Raw genomic sequence first — 26788 nt, 5'->3', positions numbered from 1 at the left:
TTCTCCAGTTTAGATCCTTCAACTTCTTTTTGCTTTAGGTTGTCATATAGTGACTTTGCTTTTTTTAAAATCATATTAGAGTCTATAGGTATGCCTTTCTTACAGAAATCCTGCACTTACATAAAAGCTATATTTTTAATACTGAAGTTAAATTTCACAAAAAGTGCAAAGTTTTCATACCTGCTGGTGTAGCTGCAGCTACACCTTCATGAATTTCCTTTTCTTTTTAAAATAATGGTCCTTATGCTGGATTCATTCATTTTGAAACAGTGGCAACCCCAGCTGCATATTAAGCAATTCAACTTTTTCTTGTAATGTCATGACTTTTCTCTGCTTCTTGGGAGCACTTCCAGCATCACTAGTGGCACTTTGTATGGGGTCCATGGTGTTATTCAGGATTTACAGTATGGTACTAAACACGATGAGAAATACTTGAGAACGAGAGATCCCTTTTTACTGAGATACACAATTTACTAGAGAAACGGACTGCTCATGTGGAGATAATGGTAGTCTTAAGCTGATATTAAAACTCACTGCAAAAGCAACAGGAGTTGGCTATGAAATTATTACAGTAGGACAGTATGTACCAAGCAGTTATAATTTAATACTGTATCTTTACATTTGTTTACACTTCTCTCATATGTGAATGGTGCTTTGCATGGTCTGTAAATGTATGTGCATAAGTTTGGATAAATTTTACCTTTTTATAATAGATTTGTGTATATTTTATGGTAGGAAATAATAAAATAGACTAGTATCTACATATAATTTATGCATTCATGATATAACCTCACTTTTTCTTAATTTTTTTTGGATATTCCTAGGCTATGTAGTTCATCTCCGGGTTTTTTCAAGTTGCTCCAAATCATCAAAAAGTTTTACAATATATTTATTGAAAAAAATCCATATATAAGTGGATGGCGCAGTTCAAACTTGTGTTGTGCAAGGGTCAACTGTATATTCAGAAGTGGGATTGCTAAACCATGTGGTAGCTCTCCTTTCACTTTTCTAAGGACTCTCCATGCTTTTCCATGATGGCTGTGGCAATTTATATTCCCACCAACAGTGTACAAAAAGTCTCTTTCTTACTTCAACACCCTTGCCAACGCTTGTTGTCACTTATCTTTTTGATCATAGCTATCCCAACATGTGTCAGGTGATATCTTACTGTGGTGTTTATTTGCATTTCTCTGAGGATCAGTTATGCTGAGCACCTTTTCATATACCTGTAGACCATTTGTATGTCTTCTTTGGAAAACTACTCAGATTCTTTGCTCAGTTTAACTGAGCTATTTTTTTAAATTAATTTGTTTGCTATTGAGTTGTGTGAGTTCCTTATGTAATTTGGATACTAGCTTCTTATCAGATATATGGTTTGTAAACATTTTCTCCTATTCCACAGGTTGTCTTTTCATTTTGTTAATTGTTTCCATTGCTGTACAGGATCTTTTTAATTTGATGTACTCCCACTTATTCATTTTCACTTTTCTTGTCTTTCTGTTGTCAAATTAAAACAAAAAAGCATCGCCAAGACCAATGTCAAGGAGTTTTTCCCCATGTTTTCTTCTAGGAGTTTTATGATTTCTGATCTCATTTTTAAGTCTTTAATCCACTTTGCATTATTTTTTGACTATAATGTAAGATAAGCATCCAGTTTAATTCTTTTCCATGTAGTTATTCAGTTTTCTCAACACTATTTGTTGAGGACACTATCCTTTCTCCATTGTGTATTCTTTGAGCATTTGTCAAAGATTATTTGACCATATATGCAAGGGTTTATTTCTGGACTCTATTCTGTTTCATTGATCTGTGTGTCGATGTTTTTATGCTGGTATCACAGTGTTTTGTAATATAGTTCAAAGTCAAGAAGTGTGATGCTTCCATCTTGGCTCTTCTTTCTCAAGATCACTTTGTCTATTCAAGGTCCTTTGTAGTTTGAAGTGAATTTTAGAATTTATTTCTATTTCTGTGAAAAATTCCATTGGAATTATGATAGGTATTGCACTGGATCTACAGATCACTTTGGGTAGTGTAAATATTTTAACAATATTAATTCTTCCAATCCATGCCCTTGGGGTATCTTCCCTTTTATTTGTGTCTTTTTCAATTTCTTCCATCAATGTCTTGTTGTTTTCAGTGTACAGATCTTTCACCTCCTTGGTTAAATTTATTCTTAAGTATCTTATTATTTTTGACATATTTTAAACAGAACTGTTTTCTTAATTTCTCTCTCAGATAGTTGTTAGTGTTTAGAAACACAGCTAATGTTTGTGTGTGTTGATTTTGTATCCTGCAACTTTACTGAATACATTTATGAGTTCTAACAGTTGCCCAGGGACCTGGAACATCCACCTCACTCTCTCTCTCTCCCCAGAGAGGTCACAATCTCTCTTGGTGCTGAGCTGTGTCAGCTATAGGGAGGGGGTGATCCCAATAAAGTCAAATTGCTCTTCTTACCCATTTCAAGTGCAGTTAATCTAGGTTTTATGCACGTCTGGGATACTGAAACTTCTTAACTGGATTCCGGATCTGTTACATTTTGTTACTCATATCATTTTAAAACTTGTGTTTCTGTGGAGAAACAAGTGCTGAGAATTCCTATTCCACCATCTTGCCAATGCCACTCAACCAAGATCCTTTATTTCTTGATACCAACAATCTTTTTCTGCAAGAAAATCCCAATACACCTGACATGTTATCTTTTTCTGGACCACAAAAAGAAATTCAAGCAGTTTTGATTTGTTGTACAAAATATTAAGACTTTTATACTTATACTGAAAAGCAGCAATAAATGTGTGATATACACTATTCATAAACACAGATACCGAAGTCAAATAAATCTTCAATTACAAGGAACAGTATTTTAGGAGTAGCAAAAAGAAACCCCCAAACAGAAGAAGATAAATCTCAGACTTACTCAAGTAGAGCAAGAAAAGAAGACATACAACATGTTCCCTGTGGCTCCACTTGGCATTCAACTACTTAGAATATTGACCTGTCTTTTCAACCATAAATGAAGGCTCTGCCCTAGACTTCACTAGGTGTGGAAGGTCCTGCTGGACTTGGTTCTGGAACGTACACTGGCCATGGCTGTAGTGCCAGGCTTGGCTGCAACTCTGGCTCGGGGTCTCTCTTTCTCATTTCTCAAAGCCTCTTTATACTTCATCCTGGGATGGGATTCAGGACCTCCAAGGGCTGACAACAGGAACTGGACTCCCCAGGACCCCAGTGTCATGAGTGGGTGCTTCCTTCATTTCTTTTTAAGGGGCCTCACATTTACATCTGACAACTCCTACTGACCCAAGATTGCCCTCCAAAGCTCTCAAGTCTCTAACAATTGCGACAAAAAAAGTGAGGAGATGCTCAGCCCGAAATCTCAGCCTGGAGCTTTCTAGGTCTGAGAGTAGGCGGGGGGCGGGGGGGGGGCTGGTGTCTTTGAAACACCCAATATGCTGGAATGTTGCTTTCCCCAGTCCTGATCCACAGGTGTCCTCATATAGGCCCTTGTCACTTTGATCAAAGGGTTCTTAGGAAATGCCACATCTCTGAAAACTCTGGAGCAGTTTCCCTACTCTAAACCTTGCAGAGAATGAGTCCCTGTCCTAGGAGTGATGTCAGATAGGAAATCCACAGCACAAGTTAAGGGGGCCCAGGTAGTGGGCTGGAAGAGAAATAGAACATATCAATCTAGTCCTTCTCTTCCCCAGCCAGACTTTAGTTTTCAAGTAACTTCTGTTCTGATAGGTTTATTTTTTATAAAGAAATGGCTGAGACAGATGATTTTTTGAGTCCCTGATCTTTTAAGCTTATCTGAAGTCACATATGTAGATGATCCTATTTTCAGCAAATACTACCTCTTTTTCCCCTATACATACCTCACCTTCATTTTGCTATGAATTACAATTCAGTAGTTTGACCACAGAGTCCTTATTGCTTGAGACACATTTCCCAGAAATGAGAAAAAAGAGTTAAGGGACACAAGGTCAGTGCAGGCTTAGAGGAGTGAAAGAGTGCAGGCATTAGACTAACTCAAATTATGGGTCTATTTCCATCCATGTCACTTACCGGCCATGGGAACTCTGTCATGTTATTAAACTTTGTGAGTGAGCCTCAGGCTCTTTATCTGCGAGGCAGGCTGATGCACCCTGCCTGGTAGGACTGACGGCGCAAGTAAGGTAACTGTGAAGCACACCCCTCCCTTCACATGACTGGTGGATTTTACCTCCCTTAGACCTGACATAAAGAAATGAGGAGAGCCTCGCCTGAGAGCCCTGCCCTGAGCTTTCTAGAGCTGCTATCAAAGGGTAGGGCATGACTCTCTTTTGTTTCCTCTATTCAGGGATGGGTAGACCCCTCAGCCTTTACTCAGGCTCTCCAATTTAACTTCTGGCAGGGCCTGGGGTTCCCCTCCTTCTTGACTTGAGGCCTATTTCCTCATAGTAAGACCCACACCTCCCTGTGACCCAACAAGGGGAAATAAGGGTGGCTTTATCAGGCCACATCTGCCCGTGATCTCACAAGAATGAAAGCTGTGGCAGGTCGGTTGAGGCCCTATGACAGATGGTCCCACTCAGGGTCCCAAGTCAGGGTCCTAAATTTGATTTTCAGGCAGGCCTAAGATTCCTCCCTCTGTTGACATGGGACCACCACCTTCAGACCACAACCCTCACTTCCCTGTGACTCCTGGGTGGGAACTGATAGGCCACTCTGCCTGACATCTTTGCTTGGGGCCTCCTAGGCTGACAGCACAGAAGATTCCCTCTGGCCACTGCTGATATGGGGGTGTGTGTTCTCATACTCTTCACTGTCCTCACCCCAACTCCTGGCACAAACTAGAAATATCCCATGTCTTGCCTTGAGGCTCCTCCCCTCATAATGAGGCCCCCAATTCCCCGAGACCCCTTAGAAGAAGTGGAGTTTGCTTCGTCTGGCCGCAACAGTCCATGGTTTCCCAAGGTTAACAGTAGTGGAAGGAATATGTTCTGCCCCCACTGTTATGAGGTGGGTAACCTTTTCAGTCTTCAGGGTCCTTACCTTGGCTCCTGGCACAATCTGGAAAACCTCCTTCTGCTGAGCTGTCGCTGCCTCCTTTGTTGAGCTTCCTCATCTCCATGAGATGCTCTGGGAGGAAGTAAGTATGACTTATAACATCACCATGCCTAAGTGGCATAGCCTCAGGTCTGACAGCAGGGACAGTGCTCTATATGCTCCCTTCTTTCTGGGAGAGATCCTTTCATTGTCACTCAGTGTCATTACGTTGACTCCTGTTAAGTACTGGGTATCCTTTCTCTGCCTCATGAGGCCTTCAGCATTAGTCCAAGGACTTTAAATCCCTGAGACCATCCCCCCTCAGTAAATAAGGGATAAACTTAGCCCCAAAGCTCTGCCGGTGGCCTCCCAGGGCCAACTGCAGAAGCGGGACTGTCTAAGGATTTATCTGTCAGTGGGTGGTTGGTTGCTACATTCTTCACACAGGACTTTTACTTTGACACTGTCATGCCTGGGATTCCACTCTCTGCTGAAGAGCCAGCCTATAAACCAAGGTCCTCATCTCCTTGCAGCCTTCCAGCCAGAATTCAGGGGGCACTTCAGCCTGCCAGCTCCTGCCTAAGGAGGCCAGGGCTAACAGAAAAGGAGGGGCGAGTGCAGCCCCTTTAGTCATGGGTTGAGTGCTCCCCATGTACACACACTTTGACTCTGCACCCTTCCTGGGACTCCATTCTCTGCTGATCTGAGGCCACTGTCTTCAAAGTTCTCACCTTCCTGGGACCTGAACTGAAAGTGTTACCCAGGACTGTTCTAGAACTCACCTGGCTGCCAACGTGGACGTGACTTTATGGGATCCTATTGTTTGCCATCATCCTCATTTGGCTTTATCTCCTTCATTTCTGTGAGAGACTGATACTCTTTCCTCTACCAACATGAGAACTCTGCCCTTAGACCAAGTTTCTCATGCCCCTGAGAAGCCTGAAGAATAAGTGAGGGTATGCTTAGCCTAACAACCCAGTCTGAGACCCTTTGTGTTTGAGAGCAGACAGGACTGGTGTCCCAGTGAACCCCTCTATATTCTGGGGTGTTGGTCTCCACATTTCTCCTGCACGGGGCCCTCATCTTGGTTTCTGTCTTTTGGATTAAAGGCTTCTTAGGTAATTCCACATCTGTGGAAGCTCTTGAACAGTGTTTGCTCTGCAAACCTTGCAGAGAATGGGTCCCTCTCCCAGGAGTAAGGTGAGATGGGGAAGCTATAGCACAAGGCAGGAGTCCTAGGACAGGTAGTGGCCTGTCAGGGAAAAAAAAGTACACTGATCTATTCCATCTCTTCATCAGCCAGATGAAGATTCCCATGGAACTTCTATTCTGATAGGTTTACCTTCTACAGGGAAGAGACTGTAAGGATGATTTTGACAGTCTCTGGTCTTTTGAGGTTATCTAACATCGCAAATACAGATGATAATACTGTCACCGAACACTGTCTCTTTCATTTGTTTATTTATACCTCTTAAATACTTTGGTATTCTTATTGCTCTGGCTATGTACTCCAATCTAGTAGCTTGAGCACAAGGCCTGTCTTTTTAACACTTAAGAAAAATTTTGAACTACAGAGAAAAAAATGAAATAAGACATACAGGGTGTGTCTCAGTTGGGGCGGGCGGGGTGGGGTGGGGTGGAGTAGAACAGTGTGAGCTCTACAGTAATTGAGACCAGAAGTCTAGTCCCAGGCCTGTCACTGACTAGCCCTACGAACTCTGGCACATTACCAAAGTCTGAATCTATGGGCCTCAGGCTCTCCACTGTGAAGTGAGTTTGGTAAGCCCTGTGTCATAGGACTGGTAAATACCTGTAATGTATGGAAAGCCTCTGCCACTGAGCCTGTCTTGTATTGAGACATTAGGAAATGGCAGTTATTGCTATGATTATCTTGACCTCAGATGTTATCATCCATCCAGCTGGGTTTTTTTTTTTTACATCTAAGAGATGTCAGAGAACATGCTGCATTCTAGCCCCCAAAACTCCTCCCAATTAACCAAAACTCTGTTTAGCAATGAAAACTAAATAATATGTTCTCTTCACCTGCCTTTTACTTGTTCTCCTTGAAGTAGAGAGTACCTCATCCTCTTCCATAATGATAGCTTCTCCTAGAAACTATACATGGGCAGGAGCTTGGACTTTTTTGATTAAACATCCCTAGTACAAGCAGGAAGATTTAACAGCAGACGCTCAATTAATGTTTGTGTAAAATAAGAGCCATGAACAAAGAGGTGTGATTTGCTATGTTTCATACTCTCAAACATTCTTGAAAAATATAAGCAAATCAAGGTATATATCTTTTTTAGGTATATATCTTTTAAACTTACAAAAAGAAAGACTAAATGGAGTAAGGCAAACCAAGAACTGACCAACCTTCACTTTATCTGTCATCTATCTATCTGTCTTCTGATGTTAACTATTTTAGTGTGGAGTTCTTTCACATTTCCAAAAATATTCCTGTCCTAAGGTTATGTCATTCTTGTTCTGGATCACAAAAGTTATGTAAGGATTTCCAATTTGTATTTCAAAACACAAAATTCTTACTTCTAAACCTGATAAACAACAATAATAGAGTGATCCATGTGATTCATATACTTATGTTCTGAATCAAAATAAACTTTCTGTTGAAAAGAAAACCACTTTAAAATTACCAAAAAAAGTCAACAAGTTATTTATGCATATCAGGAGCACTGGTTAACAGGCTTTTCCAACTACAAAGTGAAGAATCTGCTCAGACCTCCCTAGGGGCGGGAGGAGCGGCTGGATGTGGCCCTGGAACGCACACTGGCCCTGGCAGTAGGGCCATCCCTGGCTGCAGCTCTGGCTCGGGCTCTCTCTTCCTCACCTCTCAAAGCCTCTTCATAATGGGTTGGGAAGGCAGTGGGGACCGTATCATTGACCTTGGCCCAAAACTCCAGGACTTTCATCTTGCTGGTTTCAGCGCGGGCTTTTGGGCCCCACAGGAACTCACAGCGGGGAGGATCGCTGTTGGGCACCTGGCGGTACTCTAGGTACTTTTCCTGCACCAAATCTTCTGTGATAAGCTTCCTGGGCTCCCCAAAGATGAAGTGCCTCCTTCCATCGTAGACATCCAGAATATTCAGGAATTCCCAGGTCTCCTCCTCAGAGGCGCAGTTGCCATTCAAGAAGATCACACCCAGGAGAGGCATCAGAAGCCCATTCTTAGGAAGTCCCCAGCCACTGCCCAGGCTCTCATCATCGGTGAGATCTAGCTTGCTGACCAGGGCATAGGAGTGACTGTTGGGTTTGACTTCCTTCAGCTCGAGGCCAAAGACCAGTTCCATGCGCTCAGAGGCTCTCCCAAGGATCTCAGGGAAATTCTTCCTATTCCTTTTGCCCACAGTCTTCAGCATTTCTGCCTTTTTAATGGGATCTTTCATTTTATACTAGAGTGTGAACTGCACCAACATCGCCGCCTTACTGATTAGAGGATCTTCGGGAGAGCTCTCACTGGAGGTTGAAGCCTGGGAGGAATTTTCACTTTTCTTAACTTGGCCTTTGGCACCTACATCAGATTTTGAGCATGAAACACTTGCAGCAGTTCTGGTGGTGGCTGTGGCTTTCTTAGGCTTCTGGGCAGTGACAGCAACAGAAGAGCTAGAGGGAGCACCCCCAGAAACAGGAGAGGAGGAGGGAGTAGTTTCTTCTTTCCCTGCTGCAGTGGTCTGAGCACTAAGACCTTGGGTCTCACCTCTGTTATGGCGGCATTTCTCACGAGCTCGGAGCTTACTCTTCTGACCACGAGGCATGATGGCTGTAGTCAGGGACAGCAGATAGGAGTGCGGGCCAATGGACAGGTGATTTGGACGCCTGGAGGATGGAGAATGAGATCATGTGAGCACCTTAAAATAGGGAGATCCCACCTTGGCTTTATCAAAGGCTGCCTCTGCAAGTTTCCTTGAGGGCACTTCTCTAGGAACCCACAAGGCTCCCGTTTTCCTAGTCAGCCCATCCCTACAGAATGCCACAGAGGAACCATAGAGGCCTCAGAGTGAGTTTTAATCCATATCCTATTAGCCCTGCCTTGGATTTACTCAGGTGATACAGGTACTGGTGGCGGGGTGGGGGGTGTCCTCTCAGTTCATCATCAGTATTATCATGTCAACTCTGGACAGAGCCTGGGCACCCTCCCCTCTGCTACTCTAAAGTTGACACCTTAAAGCTCCCTGGGATCCAGGAGAAGGAAGTGAAGGGGTGCCTCAGTCCACCTCCCTGCCAGGGGACATCCAGTGCTGAGAGCTTAGTAGGGTCCTTTCTGTCCTGAGTTCACTGAGATCACCATTCACAGTCTTCACCTTTGCTCCTTACAAGGCTTGGCACCACTCTCCATTTGCTGACTGGTGGCTGCACCTGACTAAGGATCTTGCCTCCTTTAGACTTGATACAAAGAAGTGAAGGGGATGCTCAACCCAACAGCCCTTCCCTGAGATTCCTGGGATGAAGTCAAAGGCTTGTAATAAGACACTCTGATGTCCCCTCTATTCAGGGTAAGATGGTCCCTTGAGTCCTCACTCAGGTTCCTCAGTTGGAAGCACCACTTTTTCTTGAACTGATGCCTATGTAATAGTAAGAGTCAATCTCCCTGAGTCCCATTAGGAGGAAGTGAAGATGACCTTATCTTACCAAGTGTGGTCTCCCAAGAATGAAAGCTGTTGCAGGCAGATTGATGTCCTTGTGGTCCCACACAAAATCCCAACTCAAGCTCTACATTTGACTTGTGAGAGGGTCTAAGATTTCTCCCTCTGCTGACCTGGGACCATTTCCCTCAGGCCAAGACCCTCACTTCCCTGTTAGCCTGCAGTGGGAACTGAGGGGCACTTCTGCTTGTCGTTTACCCTTGACATCTCCCAGGGATGATGATAAAGAGGATTCTTTGTGGTCTCACTGATGTGTTATGGGACATCCCCACAGTCCTCAGGTTCTCACCATGACACCTGGCATAACCTGAAATCCTCTGTTGCTGACCTGAGGCTGCCCCCTCTGAACTTGTCTCTCACCTCCCTGAGATGTTCTGGGAAAAAGTGAGCGCAACTCATGTCAAAATGACCAATTCTCCCAACCCTGAAAACAAGACTGTTGCTTTATGTGACCTCGTTTTTTGTGGGAGGGGCCTCCCATCCTCACTCAGTGTCACAACCCTGAATCCTGTTAGGGACTAGGTCCCTTTGCTAAATTGGGCTTATTCCGTTAGACCAAGGCTCCCACCTCCCCGAGACCACCTCCAGAGGAAATGAGGGTGTACCACAGCCTGCCAGTGCTGCCCGGGCCCTCCTTTGCTGAGTTTGGGAGTTATCAGGCATAGCCCTTAGCCACTGGAGGGGATAAGTTACTCCACATCCGTCTACCTTGTATGGGGCCTCCTAGAGCTGAGTACAGGGGCGCTGCTCAGGGTGGCCCCCTTTTGTGGTAGACAAAAGGCTGCTACTCATTAGCAGTAAAAAGGTTAACTGCTCATTAGCACCAGAGACCCTCATCCAGGACTTACATTTCTTCCATCTGTAGAACCGAGGCTACCCTCAAAGACCAAGGCTTTCTCCCTGAGACATTTCAGGCCGAAGTCAGCCCGCTAGCTCTGCTGGAGCCTCCCAGGGCCAGATCACAGAGCGCAATGTGGGTGGGTCACCTCTGTTACCGGAGGGTGGCGGGAGGGAAGGAAAGTCCCTTTAGGCCACATTCAGACCCTCACCTTGGCTCCGAAGGAGTCCGTGGAAACAGCGCTGGGCCGAACAAACGTCGCGTCTGCCGGTTCAGCGTCTCGCCTCAGAAGCTGAAGTCGGGGCCCTGTGTGGCAGGGGCGGGGCTCCACGGGACCAGTGGGCGATCCCTCAGGCTCCTCCCTCAGGGTCCTGCTCCAGGGTCTTCCCCCAGGGTCCTCCATGTGACATTGACGTCCTCCTCTTGGCTTCTGCCTCTTCGATTAACAACTTCCTGGGAGATGCCACATCCCTGGGAACACCTGAGAAGTTCCCCCTCTGCAAACCTTGGTCCCTGTCTTCAGAGTGATGTGAGATGGGGAAGCTGAAGCATAAAGCAGGAGTTCCAGACAGGCGGTGTGCTCTCAGGGGAAAAAATATGCTGATATTTTCCTTCTCTTCTCCAGCCAGACTTAGAATCTCATGTAAATTCTGTTCTGATACATTTATATTTCACAGGGATGGGGCTGTCCAGGATGATTTTGTGAGTCCCTCGTCTTTGGAGGTTATCTGACACTACATATGTAAATGATCGTGCTGTCGCTGAGTATTAGCTTTCTTTTCTTTATTCATGCCTGCCATTTATTTTGGTATTAATATTGCTCTGGGAATGTATTCCAACCCAGTTGTATGAGCACAGATTTTTTTTTTTATTGCCTGAGACACATATTTAAGAAGAAAGAGTAAAATTGAATTAAGAAACACAAAGTGGGCCTCAGGCTGGGAAGAACTGGAAGTGTGGGCTCTTGACTAAACCAGATCAGGGATCTAGTTTCAAACCTGTCCCTTAATAGCCATATGAATTTGGGCACATTACTAAACTCTGTGAGCATCAGGCTCTGCAACTGCAAAGTAGGTTTGATAAATTCTGTCTTGTGGGACTGGTAGAAAGTGGATAATTGTGTGTTAAGTGACTGGCAAAGTGACTGGCCTATACTGAAACTTCATAATAAATAATAAAATGTGGCATTTATTACTATGATTAATTTGGACCCCAATTAATAGGTACCACCTACCCTGCTGGGATTGTTTTTTATTTTCTTTTGTTTTTGTTTTTTATTCCAGTAGAAGTCAGCAAATACGTAGCATCCCAGAAAAAAGAAAACTCAATCAGTCAAAATGCTGATTAGCAAGAAAAACTAAGTAATATTTCCCTATTACATGATAAATTGTTTGATATGGGTATATGATACACTTCCCCAGTTAGATGCAAAACAAAGCTCCTAAATTTGTGTCAAGGATTGACAACTTCCCTCCCTCTGAGCAGCCCTTCATCTAAACCACCCTTGTTTTCATTAATTTAACCATCACCAAAAACCTAGAACTTGTATCCAGTTTGTCAAGAGTATACACACGATAACTTCATTTGAATGCCCATTGATGGCACAGCCTCTGATTCTCTCAGCCCAGTGCAAAGGGTGCCCAGTGGCGTCTTACCATCTTGCCTCAAAGGAGAATCATCTTTACTTCTCAGAAACTCCCCGGACATGATGTGAATAAAACATCTAATTTGCACAATGTTCACCACCTGCACTGGGACATGAGCACAGGACACATACGATCCCTCCTGCAGGTGATTTTTCTCTGCTTTAGTCACAATCCCAAAGTAACTGTTAAGTGCAGTTTCCCATCCCAAGCTTAGTCTTTCAACTACAGGGCTCACCATAGTTGCTCACCTTTATCCCAGGCTCCTGCAGCCCACCATGCAGCTAACTTAAACTGCATACCACTGAGGGACCTGCAGTTTCACAAGGCCCAACACTGCCTTGCTTCAAGGAATTTACACTTGAAATGCTCTTCTGGCACCTCCCTGCTTTTGCCTGTCCTTTAGGTCTGAGAGAAAATCTCAGTATCTTTTTATAAGACAGCTTCTCCTATCCACTAAAATTTTATGGGCAGTGGCTTGGTCTGTTTTTTTCCTTTCCATCCTCAGTACTAGGATGGAACCTTCCATAGAGTAGATGTTTGATTAATGCTTGGAGAATTAAAGAGCCAGTAAATAAATTAGTCTAAATTATTAACAATTAATGTATCCAATATTCTTGAATAAGCCAAGCAAATCCAGGTATATGTCTTTTAAGATTACAAAACTAAAGATGAAAAGGAATAAGGCAAACCCAGAATTTACCACATTTTGCCTTTTTATTTTTTCTTCTTCTCATAATCTCAACTATTTTAATGTGAGGTTTTTGCACATTTCTGGGAAAATATCTCTTCCAATGCTATGTTATTTTGTGTGGATCACAGGAAAAAATATTCAAGGATTTTCAATTCAGTTTACTAAATATCAAAACTCTTCTTAAACCTGATAAACTCCAACAAATGTGGAAGCTATGTCATTTGAAAACTTTGATTCTGAAGCTAAATAAATATTCCATGAAAAGGAACATTTGATAAATGCCAATAAATAAGGCTACAAGTTACCCATATAGAGCAGGAACACAAAAAGACATACATTGTCCACCCTTTATTCCTACTCTGATCCTCTACTACTTAGAACACTGACTGCCTCCTTAAAAACAAAGTGGGGACTCTCCCAAAGACTTCACTAGCCATAGAAGAAGCTGCTGGCATGGCCCTGGAACGCGCACTGGCCGTGGCAGTAGGGCCATCTCTGGCTGCAGCTCTGGCTCGGGCTCTCTCTTTCTCATCTCTCAAAGCCTCTTCATAATGGGGTGAGAAGGTACTAGGGACCATAACATTGACCTTGGCCAAAAACTTGAGGACTTTCGGTTTTAGCATGGGCTCCTGGACGCCACAGGAATTCAGTGTGGAGGATCACTGTTGGGTGCCTGCTGGTACTACTGTTACTTTAGCTGCACCAAATCTCTATAATGAGCTTTATGGGATGTGCAAGATGAAGCGCCCCTTCCCTGAATTTACATCTGTTATATTCAGCTCTTCCCAGACTATCTCCTCAGGGATACAGCTGTCCTTCATGAATATCAGGCTTAGGACAGTCACCAGGGGGCTGATCTTATGCATGCCCTTTACATAACTCAACCTCTCATCTTAGGTGAGGTCCAGTTTTCTGACAAGGGCATGAGAGTGGTCAGCTTCCTTCACATCAACCCCAAAGACCAGCTCCATATGCCCAGAGGCTCTCCTAAGGATCTCAGGACGTGAAATGCTCTTTTTCATTTTTTTATGACATTCTTCACCAAGTCTGACTTGGAGATAGGCTCTTTCATTTGATAACTGAGCACTGGAGAATTCACCAACAAAACCGCTTTCTAATCTAGATGGTGTTTGGGCATCTTCTTAGTGTCTGGCAAAGCTGCATGGTTCTCTGACTTTCTCTCTCTTCTTGACCACTGGAGTCCTCAACTGACATGCTTAATGAGGGGCCTGTGAACTCTCCCAGCTTTGGGTCTTTGGGTCTCCCTGTGGGCCTGGAAGCATCACTCATATGTGTAGCACCAATGCTTCTAATACTGAGGCATGATCACTCTTGTTGGTACCAGTAGGCGGGAGTGTGGGTAGGAGGCATGGCAATGGGGCACCACAGGCTAAGGAAGAGAAGGAAGATGTAAGTGGTCTCAGCTGGTAAACTCAATTCTGTTTGCTCAAAGGCCAGCTCCACCGGACTTTTCCTAAGGGCAGTGCTCTAGGGTCTCATGGGTGTCCTGTCCTATTTGTTCCATAAGCACTTGAAAAAGGAACTGAGAAGGCATTTCACAGTGCAGCCAGCCAACCCAGTTGGAGAATTCCCAGGGCTCACAGTAGGGTAGGTAGAATTGGGCTTTATTGGGTCCCCCTGTACTAGAGTGGGTGGTCCCCTCAGTCTTCACTCAGAGTCCTCTGTGTGACTCCTAGCAGCTCCTGGAACACTCGGTCTACTGACACGAGGCCATCTCCCTTCAAACAAAGGCTTTCATTTCTCTGAGACTCCTATAAGGAAGTCAGGAGACATCTCCCATGGTCACCTCTGTCTGGGTCCTCCCTCCTAAGGTTGACAGCAGGGCCTAGATTCTGGGGGACACTCTCTCTTCTGAGGTAGGTAGTCCTGTCACTGTTCATGCTGGTTCCTCAACTTGACTCCTGACAGAGTATAGAAAGCTTCCCTCTGCTCCACTGGGGTCATTCCCCTCAGATATCACGTCCTTGAGTCATCTGAGGAGAAAATAACACAGGACAAAGAAATATAGGACCTGGCTGTTGATATACAGGATGCCTGGCAAACCTACCTGAGTGGAGAGTGAGGGGTTTTAGCTGGAAATGCTGCCTGGGCCTCTGAAGTTCCTCTCTTCTGGAGTTCTGTTATTCTCAGTTCATGTGGGAGGTACTCAGTCAAAAGTCAGTTTGAGGGCCTGCAAAGGACCTATTGGGGAGAGAGCGACAGCAATGAAGGGTGGAACAGCAAGCAGGCTGTGCTTACACGTCTTGCTGAGACCTTGTTACAGGGGATCAAATACACCTCGTAATCAGTGCTGGAGTGGTGTTTACATCAGCATTTTCAAAAACTGGGGCCTGTGAAATAATATTAGGTGCTATTAAAAAATTCTAATTATTTTAGAGTAAGCTGACTTAAAGTTGAATAGGTTTTAGTTTCTGGTTTTGTTTTCACAGCAGGACTTCCCAGAGCCCTCAGTATGCCACTATGCACTGAGAAACTCCAAGGGGGATAATACAGCAGGATGAGTTTTCTGAATATACTTGACCATGAAAAGCATGTCATCCTGCCACTTTTTTTTTTCCACACTGAATCTCAGGACTTCACCACGGCACATTTTGCAATGCTGTCTATACTATCCTCAACTTGTTTTTATGAATGTTTTCAGTGAAAGTGTAGTGGCCCTTCGACAGGGCAAGAACATAGGCCAGGGCCATTTTGTCTGTTTTAGTGCCAAGAAAAATGATATTTAAAGTGCAAGGATATTAATAAGCAACATGAAACATCAACTCTTAAGATACCTTTCCAAAATTTCAATTTAGAGTCAACAGGACGCAACCACATCCAAAACTTGCTTGAGATGCTTGATCATTAAAAGACTTACTCTAAGGGTCATGTTAAATACAGGTCACCCTGAATTTTCTAAAGAATAATATTATATTATGACTATTTAAAGGAAAGTAGATGCATAGTTTCCCAGTCCTCAAACCTCCAAGGGGGAAAATAGGCTAGAACAAGCCCAGCTGTAGGGGACTTAATCAAAAAAGGTGTGTATACAGGGTAGGTGTTCAGCGACAGTGGAAAATCAGAATGTTTGGAAACCACAAGGGAGAAATTCCATCTTATGAACTGGCTTTACATATGGAAGTGGCAAAGTAATGTGGTACTACGGAAGCTGTACAAGTGCCAGCAATTCATCCAAGTGGTACATGGTACTGTGTCTTTCAAAAGATCTTATTCTGGACTCCTCCAGATGCTGGGATTGAGTTTGTTGGTATTCTTTCTGCTATTCGTACAATGATTAGTTCAGAAACTGGAGGAGGTCATGTCCCTGCAGGAGACACGCATAGCAGATCAATCTGGGAAAGACAAAGACAGGGAATAGAGACAGGGGCTCAGAGCAATAACCCAGGGATGCCTGTAGAAGTCTAGAGGGGTACAGCTGAAAACACACATCCATTTTCCTCTTCACAGTTTGAATAAATTTAAAAACTAAAGCCATTTCCTAGGCAAAGCTATAACACAAACTCAGCTTTGGTCTTGTTATTTGGACTTAGGGTATACAGGTAATTAGAAGTGCGTTGATCTGATCAAGTTACTTTCTTAAATGCTATATTTCAAAGTGTTTTCAAATAAAAGAGAAACAAGATGGTGGCTCAAGATAGCTGACAATGAAAAAAAATATGAGTAACATATTTAGAGCTATATTAGTGTATTTCCTGGGTAATTTTAGTATTCATTAGTGTCTTCATCTCTCAATGGACCAAAACTTACGAATGTCATTAATATATTGTTTTAGTCATGTACTAGCTAATTAATAAAGATATTAAATATAGTCATTTCTGAAACCTGTGCCTCCAGCTTATACTTTAGCAATGCATCTTAAATGGGATTTTAGTATTTTTTGTATATCCCTCTATGATATTTGGATATGTATATGATTTAAAAATATTATAAAATTAAAAAAAATTATAAAATTATTCATTAGGGAACTGAAACAGGGCTTAGTGACTTTACTAAAAATCTTTTTCAGTTGAAAACACATCCTTACAGTAGCCATTGATATTGGGAGACAACGTCAAGTTTTACAATTATGTGTTACCATATACCATCCTTTCATTACAGAGCAAGAAATCCAGAACAAGATAAAAACATCTCAATCAATGTTTAAGTGGATTATCAATTTTTCAAAATTTCAGTTTTGCTTTAGAGAATCATTCTTATGTTTCTTCTAACTAGTTTTTCCATTTCATTATAAAAATCTATTAAAAATATTAATGTTTAATGTTTAAAGTGATCATTATAGAGAGCTGGGAAAATAGGAAAAGCATGAAGAAAAACAACAATACCATATAATCTCCACTACTCAGAGACATCTGCTGTTATCAAACTACTCTTTATTTGTTATTAGGCAGTTTTGGAAGACTGAAAAAAAATCTCAGCTTGGCATACACAAACCACCTAGTGAACAATGGCAGAATCCTACCACCTAGTTAGTTCTTTTCAGTCTGTAGATGGGTAAGGAAACTCAGCCTCAAGAAAAGAATGCTGTTCTCTAAATTATTCCTCCCTGCTTTTCTTTATCCAGTGACTATATACTGCTTTCATTACTGCAGGGTTTTGCTTAAGCCACTGACAATGATTTTTCTTTTCTAAAAAAGAACTCTATGGAGAAAATGGCTTAAAAATTGCATAGGATATTCAGAGAGCAAGAATAAAGGAAACAAAAATCCACTATCAGGATTTGAACTTCAGGCTTTGTTGGTAATTGACAAATGTAATGAATGTAACGAAGAATGTAGAATGTAATTTTTCTCCAGACTTTAACATCTACTAAACACTCAATGACCAAGTGGCCGATATTTGTTTGATATTTATTTAATGACTTGGATTTGGTGTGACATTTGCAAATGAAAGCTAGAGGTCTAGATCATGTGTCTGTGATCTAGAGAGATGGGGCCTTAAGTTCTGAATTTTATCTTAGTGTGTATCTAAGTCCAAATTGGTAGAACTAAGACCTCCCTGGCTTTCAGTTCTTCACTGAAGATGAAGACATAGGTAAGCTATTTAAAGAAGAAAATGGAGTCCACACTACAAATAATGGCGAAACAACACTAAGTATTCAAAATCCAGAACAATATCAAATAATCAACAAAAGGTACAAAGATATTACAATATAAATTAATAAATAGGTGTTGTTAAAGTTAAAGAAGCTCTGTTTTAATTAGAGCTCTGTTTATGTTAGAGAACTTTGTTAAATTCAGAGTCATTCACACGTCTAGAATACACAATTATGGGGCAGAGTCACACAAATGATGGAGGGGAAAGTGGATTTGTGTGTGTTGCAGGGAGTAGGACGGGAAACGGGAACAGTGGCAATAAACAAAATGACAGAGTGATGCGGAAGCGGTGGGTTCTTTCCACTCTCTCAGCATTAGCTGAGGCAAAGCAATGGGTAACAGAACTTGTGAGTTCTTAAAAAGATTCGGTTCCACTCGCTTTTAATCAAAATCATTTGGGGAGTTTTTGGAGAATACAGATTTCCAGGGCCACTACAACTGCTGAATCAAGACGACCCTTGTAATCTAGATTTTAAAATAAGAAGCCTCAAATGATTCTGATGAGAAGCCTAATTTGGAGCCACACAGTTACCCACATTGATGCCTTGTTAGCACTTCATTAAGAAGTGTTAAACTTTTGGAAATTAAGGTTTTCCCAGAAGATAAAGTGCTTTCTTTTTTTTTTCACGTATAAGTTTTTAGTTTATTAATCCTTTCACGAAAAATCTGCACAATCACCACAGATACAGTCACTGCAGAATCTTTACTCCTTCTGTTGTCCAATCTCCAGCTCACTTTTTGCCAGCACCAACATTGGCCTTTGCAGTCCCCCTGACTTTCTTCATCCTGTTCTTCCGTTCCTTTCGCTGTTTCCTTGAGGTCTTTTTCTTCTCATATAGGCCATGTCTTGCAAGCCTGTGTTTGGGTTCATTTTTCTTCGCGTAATCCAAGGAATCATAAATCATGCCAAAGCCAGTTGTCTTGCCACCACCAAAATGAGTTCTGAATCCGAATACAAAGATGACATCTGGCATGGTCTTGTACATTTTGGCTAGTTTTTCCCGAATTTCTGTCTTAGGTACTGTTGCCTTCCCAGGGTGAAGGACATCAATGACTATTTGTTTCCGCTGAAGTAGTCGGTTGGTCATGAACTTCCCGGTCCGGATAGTTACTGTGTCATTCATGATGGCAGCTGGTCTTCAAGCAGCCGGGGAGGAAAAAGCTAAAGTGCTTTCTATTTAAATTCAAACATATTAATTGGAAGTCCATAAATATCTTGGAAATTCTATGAAAATTTTTGGTGATCATTTTCAACTGCTGGGATTTCCTTCAGTAATGAACGTTTTTTAGCTGGCCGTGGACATTTATTAAAGTATAGGCCTCAAAATGTCCAAATTGTGACAGGATGAATAAAATAAGAATGGCTCAAAATGTTACTTGAAATTCTGCTAGGGCACTAATAATATTTAGAATTTTTTATTAGGTAAGAGTAAAAACAGGCTTTAAGTCACATAAAACATTCTTTTTTCATTCCTTTTAAAGACTTCTCCATATATTTATTAACCTCTTTTCAGTTCCATCCTTATAATTAAGTTTCTTTATATCCTCACACTTACAGTTGAAAGTAGGGGCTGCAGGTTATGTGTATAGGTTACATTTCATATGTTATATTTCAGTTGTTACTAAATTGTTCATACTTTCTTTCTCTCAAATAATTTCCAAGAGGAGGAGCACAGATTTTACTTCTTTTAATACTCAGAATATTTAAAGTTAGTATTTTAAGTGTAGTAGATTCTCAATAATAACTAACTCAATGGATTTTTCAAATAACATTGAATTTTCTCAATTGAGAAAAGTATATATACCTATGCTGTTCAATACAGTAGCCATTAATCACATGTGACTATTTAAATTTAAATAGTTCTTTGCACTATCCTTATTTTGAGTATCATCAGTCACACGTGGCTCTCATATTGGACAGCACAGATATAGAACATGTCCATTAATGTAGAAAATGCTATTAGACAATGCTGATCTATACAAAGCCTTCCCCTTTTCTTCCCTCTTCCCTTCCCTCCTTCCTTCCTTCCTTCCTCCAATTATTCACCATTCTTTTAATAAATATACATTAGATGCCTTCTAATGGGCCAGACTATTCATGGTAGATAGATACTATTGTATAAGTGTTAAAAGAATCCCTGCTCTCAAGGAGTTGATGGTCTACCTAATAAGCTATTTAGTGTGTACATTTTGCAATAACTGCATAGCATTTTTTATCAGACAATTTCATACTCATTTTTTTTAATGTATGGGCAGTTTACCTATGTTAACTATACTAACCTTTTTGATACACTATTCTATGATGTAAGTCTCCATTTTATAGATGAGAATACTGAATTACAGGAAAGTTCTGACTTAAACGCACCTAGGCCGTACTGTCGCATGGACTGGTAGATATTGGGAATATCACCATTACAAATGTTCTTGTTTATCCAAAATACAGAGCACATGTAGTTAAGTGGCTTTTCTGCTCCTGTTCATTCAAACTTTCATCCAAACATTTATTAAATTAACACTTTATTAGGGAATACATGGACACATAAAAATATCCAAGTCCTGCCACCAAGAACTTTGTAGACTATATGGGAAATAGAGAAATAGATAATAACAATACAAAATTATAAATGTTTTATTGCAAATAAGTAGAAGAACAAAGTGGAGCATGGAGGTATCTTAGACTATCTGTGGTGATTAGGCCAAGTTTCTATGAGGAGGTTGAAAACAATATAAGAAGGCCTTTCTGAGAGGAGAGGTCAGCAAAGGTAGATAGGAAACACCTTGGCATATTCTGGACCACTACCACAAGTCAAAGATCAATCGTCTCTGCTGGTTACAATGACGGTGATAAATTGGCTACCAAATCCTTGATCCTGGTTTGCAGTCCAGTGACTACTTTAGATGTGCATTTTCCCCCTATTATGTGAATTTGTCTTTCTTTCTTGCTTTTAACATTCCCCTTCTTTCTTTCTTTCTTTTCTTTTCTTTCTCTCTCTCTGATACAGGAGAGTTTTACTGGTCTAAAAATTCTCTATGCTCCACCTATTCATTTCCTCCCTGCTTTCTCCAATCCCTGGCAACCACTGAATTTTTGATTGTTTCTATAGTCTTGCCTTTTCCAGAATGTCATATAGGTGGAATCATACAGTGTATACAGCCTTTTCAGATTGACTTCTCTCACGTAGCACTATGCATGTAAGTCTCCTCCATTTTTTTTGTGGCTTGATACGTCATTTCTTACTATTAATGAACAATAGTCCATTGTATGACTGCATCACAATTTGTTTATCCATTTACCTACTGAAAGACATCTTGCTTGCTTCCAATTTTGACAATTACAAATAAATCTGCTATAAACATCCTGTGCAGGTTTTTATGTGGCCATAATTTTTCAATGCATTTGGATAAATCCCAAAAGAGCATGATTACTAAATATGGAAAGACTATGTTAATCTTGTAAGAAATTTCCAACCTGTCTTCCAAAGTGGCTGTACTATTTTGCATCCCCACCAGCAATGAATGAGAATTATTGTTGCTCCATATCCTCACCAGCATTTGATGCAAAGTTTTGGATTTTGGCCATTCTAATAGGTGTGTAGTACTATTTCATTGCTGTTTTAAGTTGCAGTTCCCTAATGATGTATGATGTGGAGCATCTTTTCACACGTGGTTTATTTGCCATCTGTATATCTACTTTGGTATGCTGTCTGTTCAGATATTTTGCTAACTATTTAGTTGGGTTGTTCACTTTGTTGTTGTTTTTGTTGTTGTTGAGGTTAAGGGTTCTATATATGTTTTGAATACAAGTCCTTTATCAGATGTGTTTTGCAAATATTTTCTCCTTGCATGTAGCTTGTCTTTTCATTCTCTTAACACAGTGTCTTTTGCAGAGCAAAAACACTGCTTTTCATTTTAATGAAGTCCAGCTTATTCATTTTTTTCTCTTATGGATCATGCTTTTGGTATTGTATCTAAAAACTCATTGTCAAATCCAAGGTCACCTAGATTTTTTCTTCTGTTATCTTCCAGAAGTTTTACATTTTAGAATATTACATTTTGGTTTATGATTCATTTTGAGCCAATTTTTATAAAACATGTAAGGTCAATGTCTAGATTCATTGTCTTGAATGTGAATGTGCAGTTGTTAAGTACCACTTGTTGAAAAGACTATTCTTTTCCCCTGGATTGCCTTTGCTCCTTTGTCAACAACTAGTTACTTATATTTGTGTGGGTCTATTTCTGGGCTCTTTGGCCCATTAAATTAATTTGTCTATTCTTTTGACAACACCACACTCTCATGATTACTGTGGCTTTAGAGTAAGTCTTGAAGTACAGTATTACCAGTCCCACAACTGTGCTTTTTTTCCAATATTGTACTGGTTATTCTGGGTCTTTTACCTCTCCACATAAACTTTAGAATCAGTTTGTTGATATCCTCAAAGTAACTTTCTGGGATTTTTACTGAGACTGTGTTGAATCTATAGATTAAGTTGGGAATAACTAACATCTTAACAGTATTGAGTCTTCCTATCCAAGAACATGGATGAATTTTCAGTAACTACTTCTATCAGGTATATATGTATGGCTAATATACATTTTCATTTCATTTTCAGCTCATGTCCAGAATGAACTGCTAATCAAACTGATCTTATTTCAAAAATGAAGATAAACTAGATATAATAAACTAGGTAAAACAAGGCCCCTTTATTACAGAGATTTTAATTTTAGCAAGATTTCTTACATCAGCTATTCCAGTTTAATTGTTTTAACCTTTCCTTTGATTATTGTGGGCAAGGCACGTTTGAACAAACATAAGGCAGAGAGGTTTGTAAGAACAGTCCATTCCTCAGCAGATGGTAACCACATTCTATTTAACAATATACACGCTACCTGTAGATGTCACTATACCCTTACAATTCTTCTCAGTGCAGTGACCTGTTCCTTCCCTCCACCGCCCTCCCCCTATCCCTTCAGAGTTACAGAAATGAATATTTGAAGAGATGTTGAATTTGTTTTCTAAACAGAATTGAGAGGTGAAATTTCTCAGAATATAAAATATAAAATTGCAAATCAGGAAGTCTCTCTCTCTCACACACACACATACAAAGACCAAAAGGAGTGCTTTCAATATCTGTTTCATTTAGTCAATTGGATAACCTTCCAAGTTAGAAACAAGATCCAACCAAGAATGTGGCTATTACCTCTCTTTTCTTCTTTATTTATAAATGGTAAGTAAAATCTTTGCCTAAAAATAAACAAACTCTTATTTCAACAACTGTTCTCTCATAAGATCTTAGAGGAGTTGAATAAAATGGATTTCTTGTTTTAAAAAAAGAATGTGAAAATGATGCTTTCATGGATTAATTAATGCCAGAAGAAATATAAACAAATCTGCTTAGGTTTAAGAATGGGGTTTTGCTTTGGTAGCATTTTGTCTGAGAACTGAATTTGGCAGAAGCTCAACAACAAAGCATGAGTGATGTGTTGTCCTCTCCGCTCAGTTGTGCGACACATCAGCTAACAGACAGGCTGGGATGCTGCAGAAAACATTTGTGATAGCAGTATAGGAATTTCAGGGGAACTGGGAGCTCAGTTACAATACCTGAGGAAGAATATGGATGTTGAAAGAGCAGGAAATCAATGGGCATGGGTGCTAAGATGTAGGTAGTTTTCCTTTTTGCACTGGGCTATCAAACACTGGGCCCAGTTTTTTATTTTGGGGGCAGTTATACCCCCCTTTATTAATTTGGGCTTAGGCATCACTTTATCACAGCCTGTAGCATATCAAAGTGTTCCAGGTGAGAAGAGAAGGGTACTCAGAGGTGATTTAGGTGTCTTACAAGGCCTAGAAGGTCATCCTTAGCCTAACTGCAAAAGGCAGATCTCCTCCAGTGAGAGAAAAGTAGCCAGAGCTGAAGCAATAAATGATCTCAGCTTTTCAAAGGCAAAGAGAGTTGGAAAAAGGGAGCACCAGTTAATTAAAATCAGCTTTTCCAGGAGGAAAGTGCATGTCCAGGTTATCCTCTGGTTGATGCTGATTGACAAAGGGCACAGCTCAAAAAAGCCTCCACTGGATCAACAGGAGGATTATGGAGTCATATCCTTCTACACATGGGCCGAGAAGAGAAAAGAAAATCAAATACGTCATGTAGTTGGAAGGAGCATGAGTAAAAAAGTAAGGAATTAAAAATAAAGTAAGGTGTGTAGAATGGAAAAGCCTGAAATAAATCCTATAGATGAATATAGACTGGGGTAAAAGTTAATAATAGCAAGGTGTACCCGGAGCCAGGAGTAGCCACTGCCAATGCTATTAAGGCCTTGTACTGTGGCTATTTGTAAATATGCCTCATACTCCTTGCTAGTGACTCCTCAGAGGGCTAAAACAGAACCTTATTCATCTTGGTTCTCCCCATGGCACCTAGCAAATCATCTGGCACCTAGTAGATTCTCAAAAAACATTTATTTATTAAACAAACTAAAGAAAGCAAAAGATATATGGTGGGAAAAACAAATAGAATGCTGTTAGTTCTCGGATGCTGTTAATAAAAAATAGGGTGTCAAAAAAGGAATGTGAATGTCTCAGTTTGGAGATTGTGAAAAAGTTGCTGCTGTTGGCAGACACTTGGAGTGCAGAAGGGAGATTCAATTTGTATACGGGAGATCCATCTCCTTTGAGAATATATGGAGATGGTCCCTATTTGATGGAGAAATATTAAATAAACTGGACGTAAGTCTGGTTGGAAATACAAGAGGTTAAGAAAGAGGCTGGAGAGGCAGATTTGGGATTCCTTAGTGGACAGAACACATTTAAATCTTTGGAATGAATGAACCCTCTGAGGGAATGTGTACAACATGTTATACATATGAAGAAGGTCAAAAACTAAAGATTTTAGGATATCTGGAGTCGACGGATGGGAGAAGAAGGTGGAATCATAACCAGATGAAGAGAAAATAGTGTTATATTAGCTGAGAAAATTGTCAAAAAAGGCAATCATACTACAATAATGAACAACATATAATGAAAGAATTTAGGTGGATAAATAAAAAATAACAAATAAACCCTTTTACTAATTTTTTCCAACAGGTCTTCAGTTGCTTAAGAGAGCTGCCTTGCTATGATATAATACACTTAGAAGTTAGATATTTTCACAGTGTCCCCAGGAAGGAGTTGGCGGGGATAAGTGGGATAAGTGAAGAAAAGGAAACCACATATATAGGCAGAGTGTATAAATGAAAGATTTCTTAAAAAAGATTATGTAAGGTCAAGGTATATGGAATCATTTTTTTTCTCACTCTATAGTCCTTTGCCTTCTCTGAACTAGAACTGAAACTAGATTAACTTCACATATGGAGAGCTGGGAGAAGTAAGAAAGATGCAGCACTAAAACATTTATTCATGATTTTTATATTAGGAGAAAATGAGTATTTATTTAGTTTAAAGGGTTTTATACCTCATTTTTCATGGCAGGGGGAATATAGTATGGGCTATATTGAGTCTTTTGAACTCTATGCTCCCCCCAGAGCAAAATGCACATTCACACTGAAATTTACCTGAAATTACAGATCTACAAATCCCTTCCAAAGACCCCTGTTTAAGAAGCCCTAACGTAACAAACAGGCTGCAAATTCATTGACCTGACTCTTAAAGTGAGAAGAGCATGGTAGGATGAGGAGTCCTGAGTCCTAGTTTCTACCTCCCACTGTCCAGCTATGTTATCATGGAAAAATACTATGATCTTCTTAGAGGACAATTTCCTTCTTTACAAAATGAGGTTATGAGTCTAAATTATCTCCTAGGTTCCCTTTAGTAAAACATGTTACAAGCTGTTTCTACTTAAAAAGCCAGTAAAGCACATCATTGCTGAATTAAGTATTTTCTATTTGTATGACTATATTTCTTCTCACAAAAAGCAACAGGCCATTATTACAGACTATGAGATACACATTTCAATTTATGCTTACCAGATATGTAGAAGACAGGTGCTAACTGCATTTTAACCCCCCATGTGAACACCAGCTGCTCCTAAATAACTCGTAGTCTGAGTACAACTTTTGGATCTTATTTTTCTACTAATTTTGAACTCTTTTTTTTTTTATATAAGAGATAGCTTAGCAGCTTGGAATATACTCACAAAAGGCCACTTTCATCAGGGGAAATGATCAATTTTAACTTCTTAAGAAAGTTAGATCATTGTTTCTTTAGAACATTTTGAAGTTCTTATGCAAAACAAGAATTGAAAGAAGTCAAATTGGCTTCTTCACAGAAGGCAAGAGCTGAGTGACAGAAGAGTGGCAGGGTCAAATGGAGGTGCTCAAGAGCACAGAGAGAGACAGAAGAGGGTGAAGCACTCGGAAGTGAAAGGAGAGTGAGGAGAGGACAAGCTTGCTGAATTTCTGCTCTGTGTGACACTGTACATATAAGTATACAAGGGGCAGCTGCTTAAGAACGAACACAGGGCAGTTTTGCCCCCACTTGAGAGTACTCAACCTCCAGACTTTCGGAATCCATATTTTGATAATTTTGGAGGAAAAGGAAAGAAGTGTCATCTGGTTGTTTTCAACCTAAATTTCCCCTGTAGAGTCATTAAACAAAAATTTCAGGAAGGCATCTGCCTTCCAAACTAACACTTTTCTCCAAACTAACACTTTTCTAGAACCTTCTAAAGAGGCATTTGGGGCAAATATAAGTTTCTAGAGCTTAGCTGGACAGGATGATTATCTGTACAGATAACTTCTGTGATGAGAATACTTAAGTTTTTTAGAGTTAATTCTAAGGAGCAGCCAGAATTTTTAGACTTCATTTCAAAAAAGGAGAA

At 40.7% G+C, this 26788-nt stretch overlaps 2 protein-coding genes and 1 pseudogene across 4 annotated transcripts in view; all 3 read right to left on the bottom strand.

Annotated features, from left to right (window-relative positions):
* LOC102534020 (melanoma-associated antigen B3-like) overlaps nucleotides 1–26788 on the bottom strand; it is an 85737-nt gene that overhangs the window by 14300 nt on the left and 44649 nt on the right. Inside the window, exon 1 of one of the 2 annotated variants that reach the window (XM_072955716.1) lies at nucleotides 5035–5067. The exons of the other annotated variant lie outside the window; for it this stretch is intronic. The gene's annotated coding sequence lies outside the window, so the exon portion shown is untranslated. Of the gene's footprint in view, nucleotides 1–5034; nucleotides 5068–26788 lie in introns of those variants that run through there. 2 annotated transcript variants of the gene reach the window in all.
* LOC102525799 (melanoma-associated antigen B4-like) lies at nucleotides 7770–10826 on the bottom strand. The gene is given in 2 exon segments (XM_015243698.2): nucleotides 7770–8859; nucleotides 10736–10826. A coding segment is annotated over 1 exon segment (1029 nt). The 5' UTR covers nucleotides 8799–8859; nucleotides 10736–10826.
* Nucleotides 18605–19135, bottom strand: LOC102526046 (small ribosomal subunit protein eS24 pseudogene; annotated as a pseudogene). Its single transcript, XR_001459591.3, has one exon. The product of XR_001459591.3 is annotated as a small ribosomal subunit protein eS24 pseudogene (transcript).

The sequence above is a fragment of the Vicugna pacos genome, chromosome X (genome assembly GCF_048564905.1).
Source record: "Vicugna pacos chromosome X, VicPac4, whole genome shotgun sequence".
In the NCBI taxonomy this organism is placed as follows: Eukaryota; Metazoa; Chordata; class Mammalia; order Artiodactyla; family Camelidae; genus Vicugna; species Vicugna pacos.
This window is presented reverse-complemented; position numbering and strand designations above follow the sequence as displayed.